Source organism: Cetorhinus maximus, chromosome 2 (assembly GCF_964194155.1).
Source record: "Cetorhinus maximus chromosome 2, sCetMax3.hap1.1, whole genome shotgun sequence".
Taxonomy (NCBI): Eukaryota; Metazoa; Chordata; class Chondrichthyes; order Lamniformes; family Cetorhinidae; genus Cetorhinus; species Cetorhinus maximus.
The window spans coordinates 132274795-132298416 of record NC_135880.1 but is presented as its reverse complement, the minus strand read 5'-3'; the positions used below and the strand labels follow the sequence as shown (position 1 = coordinate 132298416).

At 46.5% G+C, this 23622-nt stretch overlaps 1 protein-coding gene across 1 annotated transcript in view; it reads right to left on the bottom strand.

Annotated features, from left to right (window-relative positions):
• Nucleotides 1-23622, bottom strand: part of hacd4 (3-hydroxyacyl-CoA dehydratase 4) — a 61748-nt gene that overhangs the window by 14472 nt on the left and 23654 nt on the right. The window contains exon 2 of the mRNA XM_078569473.1: nt 16738-16844. Coding sequence (XP_078425599.1) covers nt 16738-16844 — 107 coding nt within the window. The remainder of the gene's footprint in view (nt 1-16737; nt 16845-23622) is intronic.

The window sequence follows — 23622 nt, the reverse complement described above, 5'->3', positions numbered from 1 at the left end:
CAAGGGCAATTAGGGATGGGTAACAAATGCTGGCCTAGCCAGTGACACCCATATCCATGAACAAATAAAGACAAACAACACACACATAAAAAAGGTGCCATCTTCCAAACACTATTTATTTCAATTTCTTACACAGATGTGCCTTCACTCCTGGTTCATTCAATAAATTGGTGGCAACAGGAGATCCTCTCACAGCCCCTACATTGTGGTTTGAGGCATTATGACAGATAGCCCGCTCTGAGATCAAATAAATGTTCAGAATTTAGTCCCCACTCCTAGTTCATTGGGAACATCAACTGTAGAGACTGCCATATCTCACCCAGATTACATCACTGTGAAAGCCCTGATGGCATGATCAAAACCCACTAACCACCAACACAGTGGGCCAGCATAGCAAGTGTTAGTTACTGTTAGCACCTAAAACCATGTCCAGGAACAGCCAGCTGTCTCAGCTGCTTAGTACATCTACTATGCAATGTGTTCCACGTGCTGCAATTGACTTCCTTTATTTTGTTAAATATGCTAACTTGCTTTTAGATGTACTTCGAATATCTGTAGTTCAGCTGTTGAAGTGTTTCCAATGGACCCTCAGTAAAGTGAAGCTATATATTTCGATTGTTTTGCAGTGAGGAGGCAACTCATCTGATCTGGAAGTGCTGGTTATTGATGCTGAATGCGAAAAGTGAAAGGTTGTTCCATTCTCCGACACAGTTGTTACTCACACTGAACACTTGTTCACTGTTTTATTTTAAAGTTATCAACATTAATTACAAAAGCGTCACTCTGATACTGTTAACCAGAAGGAAAGGTTAGAATGTGTGCATTCAATACAAAGTACTTTCTCATCTGCTGAATGAAAAGTAAACCATCTAATTACTTCCTACCTTCAACTGATTCATCTGCTTTAGTTTCTTGCAGACCTGTCATTTCAAGGTTGCTCCCTATCCGAAGGCAACCTTCTTGGTGTGAATGTCGGAGAGGAGGGAACCCTATGGCAGGAAGCTGGAAACAGGGACCTGGGTGGACGGTCCCTGACCTAAAAGGGAAATTCAGCTCCAGGCCTTCCTTTCGGGGCCCGGAAGAGCAAAACGTTAGCATTTACCTTTGGAAGTTGGAAATCAGCATCTCTAGCCTTGAATCAGCAATGGGCAGCTGGAAGTTCAAAGACCATAAGACATAGGAGCAGAAGTAGGCCGTTCGGCCCGTCGAGTCTGCTCCACCATTCAATGAGATCATGGCTGATCTGATAATCTTCAACTCCACTTTCCTGCCTTTTCCCCATAACCCTTGATTCCCTTACTGATTAAAAATCTGCCTACCTTAGCCTTGAATATACTTAACGACCCAGCCTCTACAGCCCTCTGTGGTAAAGAATTCCACAGATTGACTACCCTCTGAGAGAAGAAATTCCTCCTCATCTCTGTTTAAATGGGTGACTTCTAACTCTGAGATTATGTGTTCCTAGACTCTCTCACAAGGGGAAACAACCTCTCAGCATCTATCCTATCAAGCCCCCTAAGAATCTTATATGTTTCAATAAAGTCATCTCTCATTCTTCTAAACTCCAATGAGTACAGGCCCAACCTACTCAACCTCTCCTCATAAGAAAACCCCTCCATCCCCAGGGTCAACCTAATGAACCTTCTCTGGGCTGCCTCCAATGCCAGTATATGTTTCCTTAGATAAGGGGACCAAAACTGTTCACAGTATTCTAGGTGTGGTCTAACTAGTGCTTTGTATAGTTTTAGCAAGACTTCCCTATTTTTATATTCCATTCCCTTTGAAATAAAGGCCAACATTTCATTTGCCTTCCCCATTACCTGCTGAACTTGTATGTTAGCTTTTTGTGATTCATGCATGAGGACCCCCAAATCCCTCTGTGCTGCAGCTTTCTGCAGTCTTTCTCCATGTAAATAATATTCAGCTTCTCTATTCTTCCTGCCAGAGCGCATAACCTCACATTTTCCCACATTATATTCCATCTGCCACGTTTTTGCCCACTCATTAGTCTTCTTCATTGCCCTGGAACCTCCAGTTTAGGCCTGCTCCTCACTTCCACTTAAATTTAAATCAAGCTACCGGTGATGTCATCAGGCCGCAACTTTGGAAGATTAATCAGGCTACTAACTGCCTTTTATGGGAACACCGCTAATGCCTGATTTCAGTACCTTAAAATTTGAAGGACAAGAATGAGGTTGGGTTGCGATTGAGTACCTTGAATACTTTAACCCCCTATCCCTACCCCACTGGATGGGTGGCATAGGGTCAGGGGAGGGGGGATTAAAATCAAGGCCTTAGAGTCTGACAAGAGAGAGTTTGTACTGAAACAAGCAGTTTGTTCTCTGGTGCACTGCATCACAAAGCTGAAGGATGCACACTTTGGCCTCCATCTGCATTGAGGGACCCAGTCGTGCCTAGGGACTGCTCCGGCTCTGGGGGCAACTAATAATAAACTAGTTGCTTTTGAATGGATAATTAGGAATGCAGCAACTAAGGGCCTTAAAAAGCACTGGGAGAAAAACACTTTAGGCGGAATTGTCAGCTCTGCAGACTGTTCTGAACTGTGGTAACTGGCGCGAAACTCAGCGTAATTCTCGTTGGGTGGAGGTCGGTCTGGGATTTGTCCACCCCACCATTACCTCACAGGGTCGAAGGTCTGAGCACCATATTTAAACGGCACCCAAACACACATTCACTCTCTGCAGCCCAGGATCTCTTGTGGCGAGTGATGGCCCACAGAAGAAACAAGCCCTTTCTGCTCCCAAGTTTAGTGATATCTCCCAGGAGAGACTCCTCCAGGCAGTCCAGGAGCACTGGGAGGTCGTCTACCCTCTGGGTGGAAGCCAGAGGTCCATCAACCTCACCACGTCGGCTTGGGAGGAGGTCGCCAGAGTGCCTGTGGACCCCAGAAAAAGGCTGCCCTGCAGTGTAGGAAGAGGATGAATGGTCTTATTCACTCCCCCAGGGTAAGCCAACCTTCTCCTTACTCCCAACTCTCACTCTCATGAGGCCACTCGAGAGGTTACAGTCCACAGGGATCTCACACACTACCAGCAGAAAGGGCATCAACACTGATTGTGTCACAGACACTTTAACATCATCATCTCCTGTAACATCCTGCACAAGTTGCATCTTCAGTCCTTACTAGGAGGCACTCAGCACACACTGCAGGTGTGTATGCTTATGATCTGCTCTCTCATCTGTGGTGCTCACAGTCCGTCCATCTGTCTTTATGTAGGGCAAGATTGCCCACAAGAAGAGGGAAAGATCCCAGACTAGAGGGAGGATGCCGGAGTTGAGGCCACTCACTCATTTTGAGGAACAACCGGCAGAGCTGGCTGACGGTGACAGAAACCATTCCTGCTCGGAAGGTGAGATCAGCATCTCCCAACAAGCCAGTGAGGATCCATACAGGAGTCACTGGCCACTCGCTGACAATGACTGTGTTATTTAATGTAGGTGATGCTCCAGCCAATCTCTAATGACCTCTTTTCTCTATTATAGCCACCAGCAAGGAAAGACGGAGAGACACTACCAACCAGGCCATCAGCCCCAGCTCAGCCCCTCCTCAAATGAGGATCCTGAGGGAGCATCCGAGGAAGACCCATTATTGTGTTCACCTGTGCCCCCCACGAGCACAGAGACACACACCTCAGTGGGACATAGTTCTGGAGCAGGCTTGGGGTCACTATCTGGTAAGCACAGCAAGTAAACGGCAGAGTCAGTAACAGCCAAGGGCCTGAATTTTGCACTCGTTGGGCGCACGTGATCGGCGGGCCCGGGAGCGGACAGGAAACGGGCCCCTGACCACGATCAGCCCCGAACGTGATTTCACACTGGCCGGCCAATAACAGCCAGCCAGGGTGAAACACACCCTGAGGAAGGCTCAGCACCACCAATGGGGGTGGGAAGAGGGTGGGCACCAACATCACCGCGGGTGCTGGTGAGCACTTCCGCTGAGCTCCCTGAAGGCAGACAGCTGCCTCAGGGAGCTGCAGACCTCCAAATAATGAAAAAAAGCACAAAAATGTTGCAAAATATATCCATGCAGCACAGTCAAGCACCTGAAAGCATACCTCATAAAAATGCTGTCCCCAGGTATTCCTTTTTATTTTATATCCTCACGGAGATTTCATCCTGCCCTTGGCTGAGGAAATGTTTAAAACGTGAATTCCGCCCACTCGCTTTGCCCATGTGATGAGCTAAAAGTCACAAGAGCAACCTAAAATTGCGGTCAATAGGCTTTTAAATGACCTTGATTGGTCCTTTAATTGTCGGTGAGCGCTGCTCCAACTTCTGCATGCACCCGCCAACCTCAATATTGCACGTGTGCGCGATGACGTCGGGATGCACATCCAATGTCTTTTTGCGTTATTTTATGTGCGCTCGGGTCAGGCGCATGCCCAACCTCGGAACGCAAGACCCAGGCTCAGGTCTCCGACACTCGGTGGACTGCAGGGGGCCAAGCTCCTGCTAATTCCGAATCTGATGATGAGCCTCTGGAATCAGCCCTCAGAACTCCAAAGACAGGCAGGCGTACAGCAGGCAGGGCTGTCAGAGGCCATAAGCAGATTAGAATGATGGATGGAGGAATCCATCCACATTTTGTCTGATCTTGTGACTTCGGCATAAGGGCGCATTGAGGTCACCATTGGAAGGTCAGCAGCCGCTGTGAAGACCCTGGTCCAGCAGAATGCTGAGTTTCTGCCGAATATGCGGTCAGGCCTGCACACCATCGCTGTAGCCATGAATGGCATCCATCAGTGGCTAGGCAAGAGGGGGATGGAACACTTCAATCTCCCTCCTGGTGCCCCTCTCCTCAAGGAGTCAGGGAGGGCCCCTTGGGCACCCACAGGAGATGGATCAGCAGCCGGACACCCCAGGGGCCTCCACATAGGACACTCCAAGGGTGTCCAGCCGCTCCAAATCCCCTTTGCCTATGACCTAATTATTCCAATAGGTCAGGCTGAGGAGGGTGAACTGGACACAGAGCAGGAGATCTTTAGCAGGCTGGGGTCCTCCAGACCCCAGGCCTCCAGAAGACACCCACCAAGGTCATCCCAGACAACAGGGCATAGCAGTCAGCACTGCTGTGATGTCGGGGATGTAACTAGACGCAGTGGTAAGATAAGAAAAATTAAGAAGTACTGAGAAGTATTGGTTCTCGCTTGACCATCTAAGGACTGATCTGAAACCGGACTGCAGCATCTCTCCAAAGGCCATCTCTCATGCATGAATAATGTTCAGGACTCATCCTAATACTGAGCCCTCTGGATGACCTCCAATGGTGGCACGGGTGTCCTCTCACTGTATATGTTTTGCACAGGTACAAAGTACGTTTTGCTTTTTCTCAAAGAAGAGGCAGAAAATTCATTCTGGTGGTGAATGGCTCTTCCATGTGATGCATTCCGAGGTCATCCAAGTGTAATCGATGTCCCCCCACCCCCTCCTCAAGCACCTCCCATCGTGTCCCTCAGATCAATGGTGTCTCGCTCAATCTCAGCTCAGTCAGTCCCTTTATGTCCATAGAAATGACATGAACAAAGGCAGTTCCTATATGAAAATGGTGCTTGGACAATGCAAATGTAAGATTTGTGTCCGAGGAACATATAATGTGGCCTCATAAGTATAGATCTTGGAAAGTTTTTTATTATCCTGATGCTGCTGCATTGAAGTGTGTGCTCTGTAGATGTTATAGGTTTTCAGCACAGCCTGCATTGGAGTCATTCCAATCAAGCGAACTTTTTAATAGCCTCCATGTAATTGCTATCAAGTTTGAGTGTGGGTTACAGTTTAAGTAATCATCGAGGACCCTGGCCTTTCCTGTCGGCTGCAGCATTAACTTGCGACCGCGTTTATGGCCAAACATTACCCTATAATAGTTCCCACTCTCCACCTGCAGGATGCAGAGTAATGAAGCCAGTTAGCACTTGGTGACTCCTGAAATGCCTGCTAGACGGCAACGACGATGCGATGTTATAGGTGTCTGTCTAGCCTCATGATGCCGGCCTATTCCATGTGAGGATTCTGGTTTGCACCTGAAGGTCTGGCTCGTGTGGCTTGACATGATGGCTGTGCTAGCTCTCAGAAGGGCAATCGACATGGTTCTCTGATTGTGACAGTGCCATCAGTGTCCTAGGCTTCCTCATTTATATCTTAATCTGGTAGAATAAAAATGTGGGATGAGAGTGAAGCTCCAGTACACCTGCTGTGTGGTCTTTAGTATTAGTGAAGCTCCTAAGTAATGCTTAAGTGCGGTGTCGAGACTGACTGGGCCATATCACGCCCTGATGCCATGGCAATGCTGGACGTGAATTTGGTAAGCTCCCGACAAAGCTGGGTCATGAGGGCTTATCAGTGATCACGTGATGGTGCTTCTGAAGCTCTCTCTGTGCACACAAAAGTCACCTGGCTCACAAACTCACTTCCATGATGTAGAGTGACAGGTCACAGTGCTGAAGAGTGATGTCATCCAGGGGGCTCAGTATTAGGATGAGTCCTGAACATTATTCATGCATGAGAGATGGCCTTTGGAGAGATGCCGCAGTCCGATTTCAGATCAGTCCTTAGATGGTCAAGCGAGAACCAGTGATTGGTGATTTTCCTCTTTGAGGCACCTTTCAATGCTCCAGACATACTGCCATGAGTGCACTAAGGTTTGTAATGATGCTCCTGTCCCTTGAAGGCTGCTGTAGGCAATGAAATGTTGGTGTGGTGCTTGAAAGTACTGGGCAATGTGTATTTGGTTCAGACTGAGCGCTAGTAAAGTTCTTACAGAATGGCCACATGCTCCAGAGGCTGTTTAGCCTTCCAAGGGTGAAGCCATCATCATGCAAGATTGTGACGACTCATTCTGAGATTTATGTCCTTCATTGAGATGCTGAGGGTTTACAAAGGTGTTAATGTGTGCCCTGCATTGAAAGGATAGGAGAAATGCACTCATATGAACTAGTCTTCTTCATTGCCCTGGAACCTTGTCACTATAAGGGCCTCATGGGCACACCTGCTGCATTTTGCCTGTGCAATAGCCTCGCCTCTTCCTATTGGGCATTATCATCCTCTCTCTCTTCGCTGTCATCCCTATACCAATACACTTCACCAATACCCTACACCAGTCCACTTCATTGGAAGAGACATACAGCTTCTCCATCCCTCCAACTGACAACTCATCCCCCCTCTTTGGAGCGCCAGGTTGTGTAGGGCACAGCAAACCACGATGACACGGGACACCCTCTGTGGAGAGTACTGGAGAGTGCCGCTTGACCAGCCCAGTCAGCTGAAATGCATCTTCAGTATGCCAAAGGTCTGCTAGATCAAGGAGTGTGTTGTAGAATGTGCCGCATTGTACCCTCCTCTGAAGCACTCTGTGGCCACCAAACAGGCACCATTAGCCACATCTTTTTGAGTGACCTTTATCACCAATGAGCCAACCCTGAATGTGCTGAGGCTGCTCAAAGATCTGTGGCACTTACGAGCAACTCAAGATGTAAGAGTCATGTAAGCTCCCAGGGTACCTCACACAAACCTGCATAATCTGCTTTTGGTGATCACAGATCAGCTGCACGTTGGGAGAGCAGAGGCTTTTTCTATTGATAAATCTTACTGGCTACTGCCAGGGAGATCTTAAGGCCACAGGTGTGCAGCTGATGGCACCCTGCATCTGTGGGAAGCCATAGATCGGTGCAGATCCCACTGCTCTGGCAGCCTGGCTGGCTTCAACCAAGGTGACCTGGATTAATTGTGTGCCCTATTGAATAGGGCGTCAGTGACCTCCCTTACATATTTAAGAGTGGAGGATTGTGATATTCCGCAGAGGTCCCCAGTGGAGGCCTAGAATGTGCCACATGCAAAAAAGCTGAGTGCAGTATTCACGTTTAGAGCCACTGGTAATGGACGGCTTCCCAGCCCCTGTGATGTCAGATCTTTCCGAAGAATGTGGCAGATGTGAGCCACCACATCCCTTCACAAGCGAAGGCATCTAAGGCACTGTCTCTCGCCCGTCTCCAAGTATGAAAGGCATCTTCGTTACACTCCGGGTCATGCCAAATGCCTCTGTGGAACTGGTCTCTCCTCCTCATCTCCAAGGTCTTCATGGGACCCCACTGGCCCATGTTCTTCCATGCGAGGGTCTTCCCTTTGCCCTTCTTCTCCTCCTCAGTTGCATCAAAGCCATGATAAAGGCAGCGTTGCCTGCAGCCTGCACTCTGCACTCCTCCTTGTTTCTGTGGTAATATAGATGAGACACATGATTGAACCTTACCCTGCAATGGTCACCTTCCATCGCCAAGCTAGGGAGTAATTTGAATCCCTTGGGCCACCCTCATTCCATCCCCAGATCCACCCTTGCAGCTGAAACACATCCTAAAGGATCACAGGCGGCTGAGGTTAACCCTCACCCCGGTCCCAGGCATGACAGCACATTCACTAAGGGGGTTGGATGTGGGTGAGTACAGTCATGCACCATCAGTCACAGCCAGGGCACTGTCAGGCTGCCTCCTTTTGAGTAGACTAGAGCTCAGCCTTGCACTAATTTAATGACTGCAAATGTGTGCCCTGTAAGCCCTGAACATCCCAACTACAATGTGTAGAGTTGTCCGGAGCATGTTGCATATGTACTGCAGCCATGGCCCCTTAATAGTTTGACCCTTCTGAACATTTCACAATTCTCTATGATGGACAAATGGTCATTCAAACCAAATCGAAGGTTGCCCCAGGCTCTAATGGATCCTCACAAGAAAGCGCACTGCAAGTTAAGGTGCCCAAATCCTCCAATTGGCATTTGACTCTGCCTAACATCTCTCAGCTGAGCCTTGCTTTCCATGTCCTGAGGCAGAAATTATTAGCGTGCCCCTTCAACTGGCCCAAAAGTGCAGTAGTCCACACCTCCCACAAACCCTTAGACCCCTCCCTGAGCAATTTTTTCCCAAAGTTATTTTTACCCCGCGTCATTGCATCAGGGAATCGAGATGGTGCTGCTCCAATTCTACTCGCAGACCAACTTCCAACCCCGTTCTGTTACCGTCCAAGTCCCTCCTATCCTCCTCGAGGCTCATCATGTGCAAATTTCCATTCCCCCAATCACTCTCCTGCCTCCACCTTTAACCTTGAAGCCCTGCATTATTATAGTCGATATCCCTGTCCTCCCCTGAACCGTTTTCTGTTGATGCCCCCATGCCCCCTGCTGCACTCACCCCTCCCCATCTTCAGGCCCCATGCACAGTGACCTACAGGGACACCCCCCTAAGGGGCCATCAATTATCCACCTCTGACTTCCCAGTTCCCCATTTACAGGCTGCAGATGTCTCCCCTAACCATGACAGTGCCACCTGTTGTCCAGTACCAAGCCACCAACCCCCGGACCCAAATGTGTGAGGGACTGACCGTGCCCTTAACACCATGATGTGCATGACTGACACAGCACAGACAGGACCTTCCCCCTCCCTGGACTGGGACCAAGACATGCGTGCCAGGCACAGCCTTGTAGCAAGGTGCACACTGCCCCAGGACAGCCTTTAAGTTCTGCCCCTGACAATGTGGTCCGCACTGCCCCAGGACTGACTCACACTTCTCCCCCCCCTTCCTTTAAACACCAACCCCCTCCAGTCATGTGTCTCTGTCCACCCCTTCCCACCCGTCTCCAGTCACCCCTCCCCCAGTCATGTGTCTCTGTCTACCCCTTCCCACCTGTCTTCAGTCACCCCTCCCCCAGTCATGTGTCTCTGTCCACCCCTTCCCTCCTAGGCTCCAATCACTGCCACCCCTCCTCAAGTCATATGCCTACCTTCCACACCTTCCCTTGCCTCTGTTTAGTCAACCCCCCACCACCCCCCCAACCGCTCCGGTCATGCCTCTGCCTGCCACCCCTTCCTTGCCTACTGGTCCTGCCTGATGGTGAGCAGCCTTGGCGCTGAGATGGAACAGCCGTGAGTTATGGCAGCAATGCAGTGAAAGGTAGGTGAATGCTGCGTGTATAAACTTCAAAGTCGTGAGTGAAGTGCACGTCTCCGGGGGCATGCCACTTATATCCGTTCGTGAATCAGCCTGGTCTAATTATGCATTAGTGGGGCAATTAGATTCGGAGTGAGAACATGATTCCAGCGAGCTGGGTTTTTAATGAGCATTCATGAGATGCAAAGGGTGCAAGTGCGGATCCCGAATTGGAGCAGCGGGAAACTCGACCCGCCATGGAAGCCAGGAAGGGAAGATTCCAACTTACTTTCCCGCCGACGGAAAACTCGCTTTTGCCATCACGCCAAATTTTGTGCCCCCACCTGGCACGATCCCCACTGTTGGCGGCACTGGAAAATTCTGCCCTTTAGCTTTTGCAAAAGGAGAGAGCTGAATATCTTAAATTTTCATAATATATTTCTAAAGTGTACAAAACAACTCTATCATTGTAAAGATAAACTGGCACTTTTATAAATGAATAAACTTATCTCTTAAAGTATATTCTAGTCTCGATATTTCAAAGTTCTAATTGGAACTATTGCCCCACTAAGAGTAGGTGAGTCAGAAAATCATGCCCAGCAGCTCTGTAGGAACTGCTGCTTTTCAACTGCATATTCCCCAGCCATGTTTGCTACTTGCTTTGTTCTCTGGACAAGTTTTACATGAGCAAGTGGCCAATTCAAATGAGGGGGAGGAGCTCCTATTAGGAAAGTCAGAATGTCCCACCCTTTGAGCTGCTGGTAAGAGCAAGCCTACAGTGTGTGCCATTTTTCAGGTGATTCTATGGACACTCCCTTTGAATTTAAACCCTGGATTAATGTTCTAAAGCTAATAGGAGTAAATCCTACCTTTTCTGTACCTGCAATGTTCCGTGTGGCTGGAAGCAGATCTTGGGTAAGAATTGCTATGGAAAATCTTTCTCGATTGTGTTCACCCTTAATATGTGGGCATCACTGGCAAGGTCAGCATTTATTGCCCATTCCTAGTTGCAATTGAATGGCTTGCTAAGCCTATTCAGAAAGTGGAGCAAGCTGCGTGTATAGGCCAGACTAGGTAAGGACAGTAGGCGTGATTCCTAAAGCCAAGGCTGACTTTCCAGTGTGGTACTGAGAGAGCACTGCCCTGTCAGAGGTGCCATCCTTTGGTTATGACGTTAAACCGAGGCCTGTTTGGGTGGATATAAAAGATCCTATGGTACTATTTCTTAGAAAAACAGGGAGTTATCCCAAGTATATATCAAAGCAAAATACTGCGAATGCTGAATATCTGAAATAAAAACAGAAAGCGCTGGAAAAACTCAGCAGGTCTGACCGCATCTGGGGAGAGAGAAACAGAGTTAATGTTTCGAGTCAAATATGACACCTTTTTTGAACTGAGTGTCCTGTCCAATATTTATGTCTCACTATCAACAACATCACAAAAACAGATGGTCTGATCACTACTATTCTGGTTTGTGGAAGCTTGCCAAGTCATATTGGCTGCTGGGTTTCCTACAGAGACTATACTTCAAAAATCACTTCATTGGCTGTAAAGTGTTTTAAGACATCTGGTGCTGATGAAAAGCCTTTTGGAAATGCAAATCTTTCTTTCTTTAAAGACCAGTTTGGTTTTTATGACTATCCAGTAGCTTCATGGTCACTTATGTTGACACCAATTTTTTTATTTCTGAAGAAGTCATGTGGACTCAAAATGTTAACTCTGTTTCTCGTTCCACAGATGATCTCAGACCTGCTGAGTGTTTCCAGCATTTACTGTTTTTATTTTTTTATCTTTTGGCTTTTTTAAGCTGTATTCAAATTTTCAAATTGCCCTGTTGGCATTTAAACTTTCATACTCTGGATTCTTGCTCCAGCAACACAAGAACTTAAAGGCTTAGCTTATGCATTATTTTATACATACACAGCAAGTATTTAGAGATGGTTAGGCCTCAATATTAACTTGGAAGCACATTGGGAACAGGTGGAATGATAAGGAGGTGGCTTTTGATGTAATATTGTTAACCCGGAAGTAAGTTCAATGCACCTGTCAGTAGCATTGTAATACCAGCTCCTCATTATCATTTTACTTTTGGGTTCGGTATCCAATGTACACCAGTGGACATGATGAGCACCCACATAACACAAGTTTAACTCCAATATGAAACTTCTTCCAGAGAGTGGTAAAAATGTGGAACTTGTCACCACAAGGAGTGGTTGAAGTGATGAGCATAGATGTGGTTAAGGGGAAGCCAGTCAAGCATATGAGGGAGAAGGGAGTAGGTGATCATTGTAGTGATTATAGTTTTGGTAAACGTTAGGACTGTAGCTTTAAGAATATTCCTGTGTTGTAAGATCACATGATCTGTGTAAACCAATGAGTTAGCAGCACGGGGAACCTCCAGGAGGAGTTCTTCTTTAGTTATAGAGTCAGATGCACACATGTAGATGCTACTGCTGTTGTCTTGTAAATAAAGTTCAATGTTTCCACCAAGAAAAGTTGCCTGGAAAGTCAACTTTATAACAAATTGGCGATGAGGTTAAATGAGATCTGGCGCTGTCCCTCACCCAGCAATTGTGAGTATCTAAGATAATTAAATAAAGAAAGCAAGATATACTCAAGCCAATGAAATCACGGGAGAGGAAAAGAGGAGAGTGATTCTCCTGAGTATTTGTGGAAGCAAGACCTACAGTTTAATTCAAAGCTTGATGGCCCCTGGTGCCCCAGATTCAAAGACCTTCAGCGACATTTTCAACCCAAGCCCTCAGTCACAATGCAGAGGTTCAGGTTCAATTCATGGAATAGAGCCCCGGGGGAGACCCTGCTACCTACATGGCAAAATTAAAACAACTAACGGAATATTTTGATTTTAGTGAAACCTTGAATGATATGCTCAGGGATCGTTTGGTCTGTGGTGTCCGAGAGGATGCTATTCAGCGAAGATTGCTGGCTGAAGTGGATCTTGATTTTAAGAAACTGTTAGAAATAGCACTTGCGAATTAAAGCGCTGTAAGAGATTCACAATTGATTCAAGGTGCACAAAATGGTGCCATTTTCCTAGTTGGGTGGTCAGCTGAAGGTGGTACAAAAAGCCAGGACTCCACTGCGAAGCAGGAAACAGACCCCGCTAACCGAAAATTTAGAGAAAACAGTTTAGCAGCAAATTTGAAAACTAATTTTTATCAAGGTGGAAACAATCTTACTCCTAACGATTGGCAATTTAAAAAGGTGGAGTGTTATTTTTGTCACAAAAGAGAACACATACGGAAACATTGCAAAGCAAGATTAAAACAAGCTTCCATGCAACAAACAAAGTCCAATGAAGTATATAGTGTGGAAGAGCTAGAAACAACCAATTCTGACATTTATTCCTGATTCAACACGAAAGTTGGGACGGCAGAGCAAATTACTGTCACATTGCAAGTGAATGGTAAACTCTTAAAAATGGAAGTAGGTACGGGTGCTTCTACCACTGTAGTAGGAGAACACACTTTCAGATATTTAAATAAAGGTGCTCGACAATTAAATTTGGAACAAACTTCTGCCAAGGTGAAGAAATCCAGGTAAAAGGTATCACCAGAGTACATGTCTATTATAGACACCAAACAGCACAACTATCAGTGATGGTATTAGAAGGTAGAAGACCAAACCTTCTAGGTCGAAATTGGTTGAGGGAAATTAACCTTGATTGGCCAGTGAGATTTCAAAAGGAAGCAGGAAGGGTTCCTGAATTGGAAATGGAACAAGGCAAGGTACTTCAGAAAGAGCCTGAAGACTCCAAGGAATGCAACCGGATGAAAAACCATTCAGCAACCTGAAGAAATGAAGATTGTCTTAAACAACAATAGGGAAGAACAACAGAAGAAACTCAAGGAGACTCTGCTGGCTAACAGAATTCAAGATGAAGCAAGTGAGTTTCGCAAAGAAAAGGAAAACCTGTTGAAAGACCTTCACACAATACGAGGGTCCCTCAGGTCAAAGTTTGTACCTCTGGAAAATTATGAAGAGAAACAGGAAGAACTTAACGTCACTCTGAACAAACTGAAGAACCAATTGGCAGAGAAGATGCAGCAATGTTCAAGGTGCCAAGAGGAAGCCAACAGATACGAAAAGGAAACAGAAGAGTTGAAGAATCAGCTGAATGAAGCTAAAGAGGCTTTGAAAGCAAAAGGCATAGAACTTTCCAAGAGGGGAGTAGATAATGAAATCATGGGTAGCTCAACTACTGAACTAAGACAAGTTGAAATTTCACCTGAGAGAAGTCTGGCCAACAGTGAAGTCAAAAAGAAGGCCAAGACTAAACTCTGTCATAGAAAGAAGACAAAAAGGAAGAAGGTTCCGAAAAGACAATAAAAGGTGGGAATGAAAAAGTTAACAGGTGAATCGCTGGAAACTAAAAAACTTGCTCGTTTCCTATTTCACTGCAGAACAACCCCCCACACTGTGACAAGTGCAACACAAGCAGAATTGTTGATGAAGCGCCATCTTCAAACAAGACTAAGCCTGATACTTCCCAATTTTAAGGGGAAGGTGGAGAAAAATCAAAGGAACCAAAAAGCTGCTCATGATTTGCTGAGTTGTGAGCAACAATTTAATGTTGGAGAAGCAGTGTATGTAAAGAATTTTGGTGGAGGACCGAAGTGGTAACCTGGTAAAGTAAGCTCCGTGACCGGACCATTGTTGTACACATGGAAGTGGAGGACTGGATCACCCGCAAGCATGTAGATCATTTAAGAAGAAGAGAGATACCCCAGCAAAATGATATTCCACCTGTAACCATTGCTGAACCTGTGATTCCTGCTAAAATCCCTCAAGCAAGGATCAACAAGCCCGATGTCTCTGTCGGAGTGGACGACACTGAACTGGCTGTGCCTAATGAGGTACCTGATGTTAATGCGGTTCCAGAGAATGTGGTTCCTGTCAAAGAACTGGAAGCCGTGGAGCTACAACGTTCCACACGCATCAGGAAACCACCTGAAAGACTGAACTTGTAATTTCATTACCTGTGTAAATATTGAAATGTCATGAGGTAATCATCCTTGTAAATACAAAATGTACAGAAAATTTAAAGGAGGAGGAATGTAGTAATTATAGTTTTGATAAAAGTTAGAACTGTAGCTTTAAGGACAATCCCCTGTTGTAAGATCACATGATCTGTGTAAACCAATGTGTTAGCAGTGTGGGGAACCTCTAGGAGGATTTCTTCTTTAGTTATAGAGTTAGATGCACACATGTAGCTGCTGTTGCTGTCTTGTAAATAAAGTTCAACGTTTTCACCAAGAAAAGCTGCCTGGAAAATCAACTCTATAACAGCTATGATGGTAGATTTAGATAAGAAAATATGGGAGGAGGCTTGAGTGGAGCATAAACACCAGCATGGACTGATTGGGTTAAATTATCTGATTCTGTGCCGTATATCCTATGTAATCCTATGAAATTTAAAGGGACAATTGACAGGTGGAACTTGAAGGAGTTGAGAGTTTGGAAAATGAGAAGACAAACTGTGAGAATAGATTCAGGATGACCAAAGGTTGCTTCCCACTTTAATGATGCTTCCCTTGGTATAGTGCTTGAGGATGGTATGGGAGGGGGGGTGTTGAGGAGCTGGAGAGAAATACTCTTCCCTAGCAGTGCGGCAGGGTGGGGGGAGGTGGGGGCAAAAGAAAGTGTAACTGGAGATCTTCCAGGAGGTCAGCCTCAGGAGCATTGTGCCTCAATCCTAGATTTTCCGCTGTTCCTCAATGATTATCCCCTTCATTGATAGTCTGCAGCTTACAGCATTTGTGTCCAGCTGAGTAGAGCTTGAAGGGGCCTGCGGTCTCTGAGGTGGACTGTCCACTGCTGTTCCTGACAACACTGTCTTCTCTTGCTTAATTGTGAAGAGTGAGTCACCAGATGAAAGTCCAACCATCTGCATAACTGGTCCCATTTACATGTTAGTATCTGAGCTGGTGCATGGTAAGCATGAGTCCCATGATGCTGGACCCTGAGAAGATATCATCTCCTTTGAAGATTCATCATCTGTAGGCTGTTTGTCACCTGCAGCAGCGGAGGGGGCCCTTGATCAAAGGCACCAATGCCTAATTAAGGTACTCAACAATGGGAAAGTGGGAGGGCCCACTAAGAGCCACCCCTCTGCCCTTGTTGCCTCACCCCCCACCTTCCCATGACCCTCATCCCTGGGAGTCCAGTAGGTGTTTTTCTGGCAGCAGCCACTACTTCCCCTGTGGCGCTGCTGAGCACATGAGCTGCCAGCCTCTGATTGGCCAGCAGCTCTCGGGAGGCGAGAATTCTGCCCCCGGGTCTTGATTCCGGGGAAGGCCTCGCACTGCCTGAAAGGCTTGTGGTTAGGCAGGCCTTTCTGGAAAGAGGCAGCTGGCTCTACAGCTGGCAGGCAAGACCCCCAACGCCTCAACAAGATTCTGCTCATTGTTTTGGTTGAGAGATTACCATAATTGGCTAACCATCTTCCCAAGGGTGTTGCACACAATCAGGATAATGTGCCAGAGTTAAACCTGGAAATCAGTGGGTTGGAAACAGCTTCTCAACAGTTGCATTTTTGATTACTTTAACCACCCTATCCCCTGCATCTGCACTCAAACCCACACACACCCCATGTTAAAAGCCCCCAGTAGATTCAGTATTGACAATTTCATAGATTGCCTGAATGGTTTGAAGCCTTAAGTTTGAAGAGTTTATGAGAATACATTTGAATATCTGCTTTCAGTAAATGATCCCCACAGAAAGCAAACTCTACAGAAAGCATCCCCAGTATTCGATATAAGAAAACATATACAGCAAGAAGGTCCTTACCTTCACCAAATGTTAAGAATCTGGCAGTTATATTTGTAGATATCCATGAGTATCCACAGAACTGTATCAGATTATATGTGAAAAGATACCAGATCTTCAACCCATATCTGAGAAAAAGAAAACAAAACCAATTTCAAATTGCTTTTAAAATGGGCATTAGATTAACTAGCTCAGCAAAATCTAGTACTAGGGAACAGAGCAGTGGAAGTTGGGTGATGCTTCTTCATGATGGCAGATAATAATGAATGCATAATAACATTTGGAGGGAGTTAAATGGCTCTTTCACAGTAATAAAAAAAAGGCCTGAAAACACTGATGATGACTTCTCTTGTCTTTTTTAATTACCATTTACATATTTGTCTCTTTTCAATCTCATGGTTGGCACTGCCACCATGTTTCAGTTAAAAGAACGGAATTGTTTCAGCTATTTACTCACTCATAAATGCCGTATTATAAACACATGTCAGGAGGGGAGCCTTTACAATCGTAACTGTCTTGACAATTTTCTAATACTCTCACTTTGGAGCGCTGAACTAATGAGTCAGCCAAGCACTGGTTGTACACGTCTAACTAAAATAGGAGTGATCAAATGGCATTTTAGATTGAAATTTGAATTCCTGGTCACTTGTTTATAAGTCCAATGACTCCAGAAGTGGAGCCGATAGCTCATCCCTCAGCTTCACATATTTTCCTCTATTTATAAAAATCCTAGAAACTAGGGATTACTCAATTGTAGGCCAAACTTGCACTAAATCTACATATAAATTGGGTCAGTGCTTTCAGTTGGCTACTGCTGTAGTTTCCATGGTGATAACAACAAAGAGCAAAAGCAATGAAGAAATACCCCAAAGGAATAAAAACAGTGTATCGAAGATTTTAGTAAGTATTGAAAGCCTGTCAAGTTGTATCATGTTTTTCATATTATGCAATCAAAATAAATAATTAAAGATTTGTGCATCGCAGACAAAAGAGACACATCCTTTTTGTTTTGCACTCATCAGGACAATTTGCAAGAAAATACCAATGTCAGGAGAAACAGCAAATTTATACTGTATGAGAGGAGAGTGCTGATTGATTGGCAAGTGGACTCTGATTGGCAGAGGCATTGTCATAGAGAATGCACCATTTGAGCATAACTGACAGTTAACTTCCAAGCATTATTTGAAATTTAAAACAGGCAGCTTGACTCTGGTTGGTCAAGACATTGCCCTGAGGAATGAACCAGTGAATGGCTGTCACTTACTTTGTTTAGCTGAAACAGGCACATTGTGTGCACATCTTCTTTCTGCCTGCAAAGAACAGGGCCCTGTGTATTAATATATGTATCTTCCAGTACACACAAATGCACCACACTGCGAGCCTGACTGACAATCTCAAATTGGTTGCCAGTGTAATTCTTAGCACACTGGAGGATTATTTAGCAAAAATTCATATCTAATGTTTGACACTGTTTTGAGTTTTGCAAGCACGGGTTTGCAAATTAAATATTTCACAAGAAATGGAATCCCATTCAGTTAAATTATAATAAATCCCGTAATGGATTTATGATGATTCTCAACTGATGATTTTTATTATGCAGTAAGTTATGCTTTGATAGAATAGGAACTTGCTTTTGTTGCATTTTAGTGCATTAAGGGGAAAAGGGTCTGATGGCTCTGTGTGTCTAGTGTTCGATATTTGAAAATAGTTTTTCTCTCTTACTGGCACAAGGTTTGTTTTGGCTGTGCAACCTGATTTTGACACACTTTCCCGTCTGGAATATCTTTCTGCTGTTGAAGCCTGAGAGGATAATTATTCAATGTTTGTGTTATGTTCAGGTGAGCTCAAAGCTGTAAGCTGATTGCTTACAGCTACATATCTTCGCAGCATGAAGATATTTCACAACACTTTAAGAGCAAGGAGAAAATGAAAACTTACGCTTTTCTCAAAGAGCCACTATGACACCTATCATTCACTTTTGAGGTTGCAATTCAGTTAGTACACATGCACATTGTTTAGAGGTGTCACATACTGTACACTACATGACTTTCTAGTGACATATATACCCGCAAAGTGTTACCCATGCTAGATCCTAAAAAACACAATATAGAATAAGAAGTTAACATTCCTTAACAGCGCTGTTAGGAAGGGAGTTCCAGGACTTTGACCCAGCGACAGCGAAGGAATAGCAATAAAGTTCCAAGTCAGGTTGGTGTGTGGCTTGGGGGGAGCTTGCAGGTGGTGGTGTTCCCATGCATCTGCTGCCTTTGTCCTTTTAGTTTCACATTTGGAAGGTGCTGTCAAAGGGGCCTTGCTGAGTTACTGCAGTGCATCTTGTATATGGTACACACTGCTGCCACTGTGTGTCGGTGGTGGAGGGAGTGAATGTTTATTGTGGTGGAAGGGGTGCCAATCAAGTGGGCTACTTTGTCCTGGGTGGTGTCAAGCTTCTTGAATATTGTTGGAGCGGCACTCATCCGGGCATGTGGAGAGTATTCCTCAACATTCCTGACTTGTGCCTTGTAGGTAGTGGACAGGCTTTGGGGAGTCAGGAGGTGAGTTACTCACCACAGAATTTCCAGCATCTGACCTGCTCTTGTAGCCGAAGTATTTAAGAGGTAGAATCTTGAGCTACTCTCGAGGATGAGAAGTTTGGTGGGCAGGGGAACTTAATTGTGTGCGAGGCCAAAAATTAGCATCCCGATGGCAGGATTACCTAAGGGATTATGTACTCAGAAATTTGAAGGTGGCAAACATCTGGAAGCCCTTTTGCATGCATCTGCATGTCATGCATGCTCCTTAAAAGGCAATCTCGTCAGAATTAAGTGCACCTTTCAAATTAAGTCCTCTGCAAGCAAGAAATACATGCCTCCAGATTCATGACTGCATATAAGTGGTTTACAGCAGGCGAAGTAGTGTATTTTCCGGAGTTGGAGTGAGTAGCTGCTGCTTCTTCCCTTTGGGGAGCATTGTTCTGCGACAGGCCACGATTGAGATCAGGTGGCAGCAGCCAAAAGGCAATGGGGCAGGTCTGAGCGGGGCCGGGAGGGAGGGAAGAAGGTTGCATTCTAAGGGGCACCGGGCAGGGCTGTCTGAGACAGGGAGGGAGGCTCTCCGACACAGAGAGGGAGACTGTCTGAGGCAGGGAAGAAGGCTGTCTGACGCAGGGAGGGAGGCTATCTGAGGTAGGGAGAGGGAGGCTGTCTGAAGCAGGGAGAGGGAGGCTGTCTGAGGCAGGGAGAGGGAGGCTGTCTGAGACAGGGAGGGAAGGAGGATGTAGTCTAAGGGACATGGGACAGGGCTGTCCGGGAGAGGGAGGGAGGGATGAAGGAGATTGTCCAAGGCAGAGACAGAAGGCAAGGGTGCAGGGATGTGCAGAGGATGGAAAGGCCTAGAACATTGGGTGTGGGGAGGGGCTTTCTGGGCACGGATGTTGAGAGGGAGAAGGTCCTAAAGGGTGGGGTCGGTGCTGTCAATATTAGGGCTCTTGGAGTTGAACTGAGGGTAGTGGGCAGCGGAGGGAACAGAGAGAGCAGAGGGAAGTGGGATGTGGTAGAGTGGGAATTCCAAGGTCATGGTCAGGTACCAGATGGTCTCATGGGGTGAGGGTGGTGGGGGGCATGGAATTGAATAGAACAAGTGCCACAGATAATGGGAGAGTCAGGGTCAGAGTGGGCATGGGGACAGTAATGGGTGTAGGCTCAGAAGGGCAGGGGGATGTCAGAAGGCTCAAGGTTAATGGGAGGATTAAGGGTAATGGGGGGAGAGGAATGGTTATGTTGGGTGGGTCAAGTGTGATGGGAGGAAGTTGGTGGGTGGTAGGGGGAGGGTAGAAGGTGTTCTGGAATCTGACATGCACCATTTTTAAAATGTCTACGTGAAACGCAGTCATTCTGAAAGTGCATTCCTTCGAAGTGGGAGGAGGGTCGTTTTGTGGGGTGGAGTTAATCGTGAGCCCACTTTGCTGACTAAAGGGGACACCCTGATAATCATGAGTTAAATGGATGGGAACCATGGTAAGGTTTTCATCTCTATGGTGCACCTTTGAGCACAGTAGCATTGCTGTCTGACCCATGGGTCTCATTCAGCTGAGATCCCAGTTGGGAGAAGGGCAGTAGGGAATGCCTCAAAGACTGTGCTGACCAGAGCATTCCATGCAGTTTGTTCACAGATGTACACTTGGTGATGTGTCAAGTCAACTCAATGCTTGTGCTATCTCTGGTGCAGCTACGGAGGAACTGGCGTAGAGTGACCTGGGGCCAGGCAGATCAGCATCCAGGACAGCAGCAGGGAGCAGCAACAGAGGGTCAAGCAGCTCAGGATGCTGGCAACCAGGGACCTGTGCAAAGCATTGATGCACAATCGAATAGACCGCAGGCAATGCAGTTACCTGCAAATGTTGGAGAGGCAATGTCGAACGTAGCTGAGATGTTGCAGGCTGCTACCACTCACATATGCCAGTTCCTCCAGGAAGAACTGCATCCATGAGGATGGGAGGCAATCCAATGCCGGCAGTGTTGGAGGTTAACTTGGCATTGAACTTCTACACTGGTGACTCCTTCCACGCCTCCACTGGGGACATGCATGGAATACCCCAGTCAGGCAAGGTAGTGTACTTGCTGGAGTTGGAGTGAGTAGCTGCTACTTCTTCCCTGTTCTGCAACAGGTCATGATTGAGATCAGGTGGCAGCAGCCAAAAGGCAATGGGGCAGGGCTGAGCAGTGCAGGGAGGGAGGGACGAATGCTCTATTCTAAGGGGCACAGGGCAGGGCTGTCTGAGGCAGGGAGGGAGGGAGGAAGCAGTCTAAGGGGCATGGGGCAGAGCTGTCTGGGAGAGTGAGGTCACCAATGCCCTGTTCAGAAGAGAGAATGCATTTGTAAGATTTACATCAGACCCAGAGAGCCAAGCAGCAATTCTCTGCCAGAGCAGGATTTCTGCTCTTGCAAGGGGCAATTGACTGCACACACATGGCACTGCGAGCTCCCTGGGATCAGCCAGCAGCCTTCATAAATCGAAAGGGGTTTCACTCTCTGAATTTATAGCTCGTCTGTTGTAGTAATTCTGGTTTTATTTAGTGTATAATGTACCTTTAAGAATAATACTTGTTAGGGAAGATCACATGATCCGTAGTAACCAATAGGAGAGTAGCATGGGCTACCTCAGCAGACAATGTAGAGTTAGAGTTGGAGTTGAAAGTACATGTGTAGGTGCTGTTGAGTATATTGTTAAAAAAACTGAATGTTTCCACTCAAGACGTGTTTGCAGTTCAACTCTATCACTAATAGTACAACTTGGCCACTCTACGCCACCTGTAAACACAGGAAACAAATCCTATAGGTGTGTGTGTGCTACCCAGGGAGCTCTCACCATTCATACATCCTCACTAACTCACAGGTGCCAAAAGTGTTTCCTCCCCCTCATTAACTGCAGGGTTGGCTCCTTGATGACAGGGGATACCCACAGAGGACCTGGCTAATGACACCAGTGTGGAGCCCACAAAGTGCAGCAGAGAAGAGGCACAATGCCTGCCATGCCTCAACAAGGGCATCAATAGAGCAGATTATTGGACTGCTAAAGGTGGGGTTCCGCTGCTTGGACTGCTCAGGCAGAGTGCTACAGTACTCGCCAGCGAGAGTGCCCAGGGTCATTCTGGTCTGCTGCGCCCTGCATAACCTTGCTCAGCAAAGGGAGGAAGAATTTGCAGAGGGGCAGATGGAGGGGCCTCTTGCCTCCTCCTTGACAAGGAGGAATGAGAAGATGATGCTGCTGATGAGGGAGTGAGTGGTGCGTATGCGACAGAAGAAACCAAGGCGATGATGCAACTCGGCAGGCAGGCCCGTGACACCATCATTGGCACCAGATTCCAAGCCAAGTAAGGCACTGCAACATCAGTACGCCACAATAGGTCATCACCCTCTGGTGGCTGGAAGCCTGGGGTTCTCTCAAGGGCACAGACACCTTTGTTTTATGGTATTGCACTTTTGATTTGGTGGCTGCAATAAAGTTGATGTTTTCACCTTAACACTGCTGATATTGTGATCCTGTGAATTTGCCAATCTGAAATAAGACACATTCTACTGGCACTAGATGTGCTGCAATTAAGACAAAATCGCAGCGCCGATGACAGCAGAACCGGAACACTGTACATTCCCACAACCTCTGACATCTGTCCCTTGGCACAAGCAGGCCCATATGCATGCTAAATTGGGAGCCACATACACTTGTAATTCAGCAGGGAGTCACACATGTCTCACTGACATATTTTCCAAATGGGGGCAATGCCTTGCAGAGGACTCTGTCATGTGGACACCAGCAAGACATGCAATGACTCAGCTGCAGATACTGCTCATACCGCAGCCCCACAGGGATGGTAGTCGGGTGAACACTACCTGAACTGGGTTGCTAGATGTGTTCCAAGCCACCAACTTTACAAATGATGCCCAAGGTTCAATCCTATACATGCAGGGTACTCAGAGATGCCACGACTGACAATGTGACACAATAAATGGTGTGTCCATAGGCCCACTTCATCTAAGACAGATCAGGAACAATGTGCAACACCCTTAAAACCATTGTAGCAACTTGCAACATAATGAAAGTATAACATAGATGAATGAAGTGAAATTAAACATATGTTTACAAGTGTATTTTGTGTACACAGTGATTAGACACATGCCCCATGTTACAATTTCTTAATCTTCTTTTCCTATCACTGCACCTAAGTGCATCTCCGACATCAACAGCTGATGTGGGGGCAGCCTGCTGACTGCTATACCCCATTGCCTGAGATGACATTGGTGGCCGACCTCTGATTGTCTGAGGCCTAGAGGTCTCCAGCCTGTTGAGGGCCACCGGCACAGGTGTGTGTGCACCCTCCTCAGCCTGGCCTGCTGGAGGTGATGGGG